We start from the raw sequence: 7,123 nt of genomic DNA, 5'->3' as shown, positions 1-7,123 counted from the left end.
GAAAGTTTTGAAGTCACAGAAGAGGACATTGCTACTTCCAGAACTTTATTTATAGCGTGAGTACAGTTGCCAGTTTATAACTTGTGCCCAAATCTGGAGCTCAGAGTTTGAATTCCTCTTTGCAGTCCACTCAAGAGCTCTAAACCTGACTCAATGCTCCAACTACAGAAGCAGTTGTTGTTTATTGATCTGGAAGCTACTAGTATTGCAAGACCTTCCCTGAGCCACCAGGAGAACCAGCTTTTGCCCCAGCCTGAAGACAATTTTTTCTCTTTTCCTTTTTTCCTTTTTCTCTTTTTTTTTTCCCTTTTTCTTTTCTTTTTCCTTTTTTCTCTTTTCCTCTTTTCCTGCTGTGTTAGAAACACAGCACCTACTGCAGCCACAGCACCAAACCGCCCACAGCAACAGCCAGACTCACAGGCAGCTAAATCCCTTTAACATGCCTGAGAAAAACCCTGCTGCTTGTACTTGTTTTACACAAATATACAGCAGCCAAGTAAAAGGAGAAGGACACAGGTCTGAAGAAACATGCCTTAAAAGTAAGGCATCCTTGCTCATCATTAGCTCTGAGCCCAAATGAGTTTAGGTGGGGAGGGTAGGATTTTTGGTGATACAAACTAAGTCTCTAAAAATTCAGTGAGTGGTTTCATCTTTCACCCCCCCCCCCCCCCCCCTTTAATGTAACTGCTAAGGGTTATGAGTTTCTTATTGAAGCTGCATGAGCCACACAGTCACAACTGGTTTCAGAGTCGTATGATTTTTCAGTATGATTTTTATGGGTTTTTTTAATGAAGAGATATTTCCAACCTATTTAGAAACATGAAGCAATCTGCTAGGTATTTAGTGGCCACAACTGCAGCAAATACAGGCAAAAAAGAATACAGCCATGACCACACTGCAGCATTTCTTCCAACAGTATTTCTCATCCACATATTCCAGATGTGGCCATGATACCCACACAGGATCACATTCTTTTTTTCTTCTTCTCTCCGTCAACCTCAAGTTTTTCAGATAAATGGTAGGAATTTTTGCTTGAGAGTGCAGTACATACTGTTGGAGTGATTACTGGCATTTTCAGAGGTTAGGAAACTAGCTGACATCCAAACAGATCCTTCCATAAATTTAGGGGTTTTTTATAAACTAGTATCAAAGTGATTTTTATTTCCTTAGAAAAACCCTAAACCCAAGGATTGGCACATGAGCAGAGGAAGCACAGCAAAGCTCCCCCTGCCAGCCTGCCTTAGGCCTTCTCCAAAACTCTATAGGTCTGAGCACGTTCTCCACATGTTGCAGACATCGGGGCAGCTGCTCTTACCTGGACACTTCAAATACCAGCACCTACAGGATTTAAATATTCCCTACAGCCCAGCAAAGGGATAGGACAACACTGCTGTGATTTTCTAGCTTCCTTCTGCCATCATCAGAAGTGACAGAAGCAGCAACAGTAACAGTTCTTGCACAGTGTGTTGCAGCTTAAGGGGGTTTTTGTTCCCTTTTTGTTGTTGTTTGTTTGTTTTTTAAATTGCCAACAAACTCTGCCAGAAACAGGGCTAGTGCCACACCACTATGAAGACAGTTTCCGCAGCTGGGATCAATCACCATTTGGAAAAGAAGCAGAAGGCCCTGGGGAATTAAGGCCGTAACAACTCACTGTCAACAAGGGTCAAGAGTGCTTATTTCCATGAAGTCAAACATCCTTCAGTCTTGCAGTACTCACTCACCTGAGCTATTTCCGAGCCAATTTAATTGGACCAGTAGATAATCCTTAGTGGAGCTCACAACAGAAGCATTTCAAAGTGAAGGCAGAGCTCAGGAATAGCAAGATAATTTCATCTGTGTTGCACTGGGCTAGCCAGCGTTGGCTTAAGGACCAGCATTCCCAACGATGTTATCAACACAAGTCAGCAGACAACAGCTGGAGGTCCATCTGTTCCGCATACACTGGTTAGCTGTAGTATGCGGTACAGACTTCACCCTTTGGACAGGATGCACAACACCTGCATCAGTGAGAAGCGGGTGGGCATCTCTTCTCCAAGACACTCAATTCTCTATTGACCCCTTTAATCAACGTCCTCACTGCAGTTACAGACGGTAACCTGTAATTCTCTGTGCTAAACTTACAAATTCCTTACAAAACCATTTTGAATTCCAGTTTAAAGAGAGCCAAGTGTCTTAATTCAGTCAGAGCAAGAAGAGACACATAAAACTCACACTATGAGCAATGAACACATTCTGCCGAGCTCAGCCCTTTTCCAAGACATGGCACCAATTCCAGAAGTTTTATGACCAGCTGTTTCTCCAGTGAGCCAGTGCCATGAGAGTTATTAAATGCAATTAACGACAGATTTTCTTAAACACTCGTGAAATCCCACAGCAAAATGAGTCATTTGCCTGGTTTCAAAAGAGGGGCTAGTAACAGATCTGCAAAGGTGCAACTGCTCAGATAGTGCGAAATGCAGAGATGTTGCCTCCTACCACCAGTAACAAATACTACATACCCAACTACTAAAAAAAAACCCACCAAAACCTGCAGCAACCAATGTTGTCCCCCATTTTAAGAGTTTTGACACTATGTTTTTCCTAGTAGCCATCCGCAATCTAGTTTTACGCAGCTAAAAGTTGTGGGAAGGCAACTCTTCAGAAAGTCATGAACAAATTCAGTTAGCAAACTTCCAAATATGAGAGGTTATTTGAACTGGATAAAAGTTTCTTCATTGTATTTATCCCTCCCAAGTTATGCCTGCTGAAGCACAGACAGGAGCTCATCTTCATGGCTCAGACCAAAGCCAAATTACCACAATAACCTCGTTCGTTCATACTCCTTCCCAGCACAGACCCTCAGCCTAAGAGATCAGGAAAGCCCCAGCATTGTGGAGAATACCTGGATTCATGCTCTCTGTTAGACCTGTCCTTGTTTTCTCAAGTAATATTACCTGTACGAATGAGAATTTTCCTTTAACAAAGAGATTAGCTATACAAATATATGAGAAATCAGATATGAGATACAGATACACTATACAATTATATGATCTGAAATGTCAACTAGCTTCTAAGTATCAGAGTTAATTTTAGTAGCCACTTATGTCACCTTCCCCAGATAGATACAGTTTACAGTACCATGAATTCATGTCACATTCCTGATCACTCCTGCCCAGTGCAGAAAGGGGCAAGTATTCTTTCATACCTACCAATGTCCTTAAATAAAGCACAAGGTGGCATTTTCCTTGTCCTAGGAGACCTGGTCTACCAAAATCAGTAAATAAGCCATGAACTTGACTTGGGTCCATTAAGTGAAAGGGAATGTAAAATGTCAAGGCCAACACCATATTTTTAGAGCTTTTGTTTCTCTTGAGGAAGCAGCAAATTCATGTTCCTATTGTTTGGCAGGAGCTTTTCCCTCCCACTTCCAGTCTGCAACCAAATTTGATCATATGTTTTAAGTCATTAAGACACTACCCTCATTTTAACTTAAGCTAATGTATTAACACTACTCCATCAAATAATGCCCACAACTTCAACCTACTTAAAATCCCTAACATTCAGGAGAGAAGAGGCCTAATAATATTTAATATATTCCAAAGCATTCCTTTGGTTGCATGTTGAAAAAAAACTAGTAAAAACTACTTATATCGGACCCTAAAACACAAGAAACCCTCCAAATATCTAACAGAGACATTAGTACAGACATGGCATTACACTTGGCATCAATCACACACAGAGCTAAGTTACAGCATAGGCAATTGTCCCACTGTACTCCGGACTGGTGAGGCCACACCTTTAGTACTGTGTTCAATTCTGTGTGCCACAGTGTAAGATGGACATTTTGGTACCGGAGAGCATCCAGAGAAGGGCAACAAAGCTGGTGAAGGGTCTTGAGAATAAGTCTTATGAGGAGTGTCTGAGGGACTTCGGGTTGTTTAGTCTGAAGGAGGCTGAGGGAAGACTTATCACTCTCTACAACTACCTGAAAGGAGGTTGTAGAGAGGTGCGCGTTGGTCTCTTCTCACAAGTTACAGCCAATAGGACAAAAGGAAACAGTGTCAAGTTTAGGTTAGACATTAGGAAAAACTTCTACACTGAAAGGGTTATCAAAGACTGGAACAGGATGTCCAGGGAAGTGGCTGAATCGCCCTCCTTGGGTGTATTTAAAAGCCATCTAGATATGGTGCTCAGGGACATGGTTTAGAAGTGGGCCTGGTAGAGTCAGATAAGAGCTGGACTTGGTGATCTCAAAGGTCTTTTCCAGCCATAATGATTCTATGATAGGTGGCCTTAACTCCTCCCAGACTACAGAGAGTTGAAGGCCGCACATCACCACATGAAAGGGAATATCAGATTAGCACGGAGACCTTGGATTTGCCCTGAAGATGTGATTGTGACAAGGACAAATAAGTTTCTTATATAATGTTAGAATCACAAAAAAAAGAAAGTGGTTTTATTTTAAGCTTTGTTGTAATTGGACATTATCAGGACAAAATGCAAAGAACAATCAGCTCTCATGACTGCTTTGTTTACATACAGTATATATAGTCTTCAGGCAGCAAGATTCATAGCGCTTAGTTTCTGGACTAGAACAGGAACATCACTGTTATGCCTGCTACTGCAAGTCTCAACCACTGTTTCCCATTGAAAACTCTGTGCCTTAACCTATTTTAGCTGTTGCTAGCTTTATTGGATTATGATTACAGAGCTCAACAGCTAGGTCAACAAGACACCAAGCAACATATCACATGATTCTGAATCACTTTTCTTTTTTCCTGAATCTGATCTCTCTTCAGGTACTTTTTTAAAAGAGGTCAGATTATCAGCTCTAAGAAAAAGAATTCACATGAATAAAAAGCTTTAAGAGTTTCAACATCTGAAGAACCAGGCTCTCAGATTGTAAATCTTGTGGGAGTGAGGAGAAAAGGAGAAAGACTAGTCCTGTCCCTGTCCTTAAACATGGCTTTTCTTCCTTGTAGAATCCATAGACATTTACACTGTTCAGTGGGTAACAGAGAACCAAACAAACAAAAAACATAACACAAAAAAATCTGCAGCCTGTAGTTATGACCAAATGGAATTTCCCCTTAGAAATCACAAGTCTCAGGACTGACATCATATTGCATCAGTATCTCCACCTCTCAACAATGAAGACACAGGTCAGCTGTCTTCAGAAATACATAATATCCTCCTACATTATCTCAAACCTGAGTTACACAATTTTTCTAGCAGGCCACTGGAACTTGCGCAGATGTGTCATCCACCCCATCTGACTTTTTCTCAAGTCCCTCTCTCTTTTAGGCTTCCCTAAGCAAGTTCAGAAGCAAAGGAGTGGCAATAACAAGGAACAGCAGTAGGGAAGCTCTGAAAGAGAACAGCATCAAAGGCACTACTGTAGCTAAGCATTACATCTCTTCTGTATTTTGAAGACAAAAGCCAATACAGAGTCTCTTCTACACATACAGAAAAGATGAAGAGATGAAGTCCAGGATGAGCACACTGACATCAGCTCCTACAGTTTCATTGTTTTGTGCATTATACGATTGGGACATGTTTGCAGAACATTTCAACGGTCCTCAGTGCTTTCAGACTGGTTTATATTGCACAGCACTCAAATCTGGCAAAAGATGTGTAAAAGGAAACAGTAGAACAGTTACCCCCTCTCACTAAGAGGTCTAAATATACACAACAGTGTGTATACAGAAATTCTATTTAGAGTAGCAGCATCCAACACGTACCTAAGTCCACAAAAGTGCTCAGCTGTCACCACCGTGGTTTTAGAGAAGCACTGTTACAGCGGAGGAACACAGACTGTCAGCTCAAGGATGTCACAGAAGTGCACTATTTGTGAGAATTTGCAGTCATTCCTGTGCTTAAGCCTCTTACACAGGCAGTTCAGAACAAACAACTACTTTAACACCTAAGAACAGGTACACAGCATAAGAAGTCCACCTTCAAGATAAGCAGAAATTTATTTTTCCTAATTAACAGTATATCAATTTGAGGTTTATATTCTAGCATTAAAGACACTTTTTCATAACGATTTATTTGCTGGCAGCCCCTTTAAGAGGTTACTTGTTTTAAACAAGTTTTATACCCAAGAACATTATTCCAATTTCAGCAAACCCCTCCACATACACACACCCCACAATCCCCACCATAAAAGAGCCTTTCTACTACATGTATCTCCAAGGGCACAGCCTGCCAGCACAATTTCTGCTTTAAAAAAAGAAAGGTGGGGGGGGAAGCGCAGGGAAGCAGCCTCTGGCCAGAGAGAAGGTAACCGTATTGTCGTTTCATAAGGATAGCATGGCTGAAAGTACTTTGACACAAACACAATTTCCTCTCCATTTCCTGTAGCAACCTGCTTTTTGAGACACCAGCTCCTGCACTAGCTGGAACATTATAGCAATCACCACAGATCAATGAGCAAAGAGCAGAAATCTCACCTGATAGTAAGTCTTAATGTTTCTGACTAAGATGGTCAGGTTTTGAACCCGAAGATAGGTGTCATTATTTACGTGTTTGTTGACGCGTTGGTTGGTTGGTCGAGGATCTCTATTCAAAGAGGGGAAAAAAAAAAAGAAAGTATTACTAGTTTACTCAGTGCTAAGATTTAGCATTTCAAGAATGCGCCATTAGGAAAACCCTTAAAAATTCACCCATTAAATGTGCTGACATAGTTATACAGGATACATATACATTAATTCATGTTAGAATAAGCTCATTACCTTTGCATCTATGTATAACTTGGAAACCTTCCTGCGCACCACAAAGTAACCTACTTTAGGTTAACTCACACAGCTGTTCAGGGCAGCTTCCCTCTTTATTTATATTTCCCCAAAGCAAAGAACATATTTAGTTTGTGCACACTAGATCAAAGCAGTCTCTGATAATAAGGGGTTTATCTTATTCAAATAAAAAGAAGCCTAGGAAAGACTACCATGCCTTCCTCGACTTTGGAGTTTTATGACAAGAGGAGGGTGTTAACACTTGATCAATGATCACTGTGCAAACTGCATAACCCAGCCATATTATACACGTAGCTGACGAGGAAAAAGGAGCATTGCACTTTTATTATACCCATATCATCTAACTAGATCTCTCTCATATACCCACTGTATCACAAAAAAAACCCAGC

At 41.0% G+C, this 7,123-nt stretch overlaps 1 protein-coding gene across 1 annotated transcript in view; it reads right to left on the bottom strand.

Annotated features, from left to right (window-relative positions):
* LOC104295328 (protein Daple-like) overlaps positions 1-6,721 on the bottom strand; it is a 90,469-nt gene extending 83,748 nt beyond the window's left edge. Inside the window, exons 1-2 of the mRNA XM_009895068.1 lie at positions 6,714-6,721; positions 6,432-6,540 (exon numbers count right to left, since the gene is read on the bottom strand). Of these exons, the coding sequence (XP_009893370.1) occupies positions 6,432-6,540; positions 6,714-6,721 (117 nt within the window). The remainder of the gene's footprint in view (positions 1-6,431; positions 6,541-6,713) is intronic.
* Between the last annotated feature and the right edge of the window lie 402 nt (positions 6,722-7,123).

The sequence above is a fragment of the Charadrius vociferus genome, unplaced genomic scaffold (genome assembly GCF_000708025.1).
Source record: "Charadrius vociferus isolate BGI_N301 unplaced genomic scaffold, ASM70802v2 scaffold431, whole genome shotgun sequence".
In the NCBI taxonomy this organism is placed as follows: domain Eukaryota; kingdom Metazoa; phylum Chordata; class Aves; order Charadriiformes; family Charadriidae; genus Charadrius; species Charadrius vociferus.
Note: the sequence above shows the minus strand (reverse complement) of the source record. Positions and strands in the feature narration are given on the sequence as shown.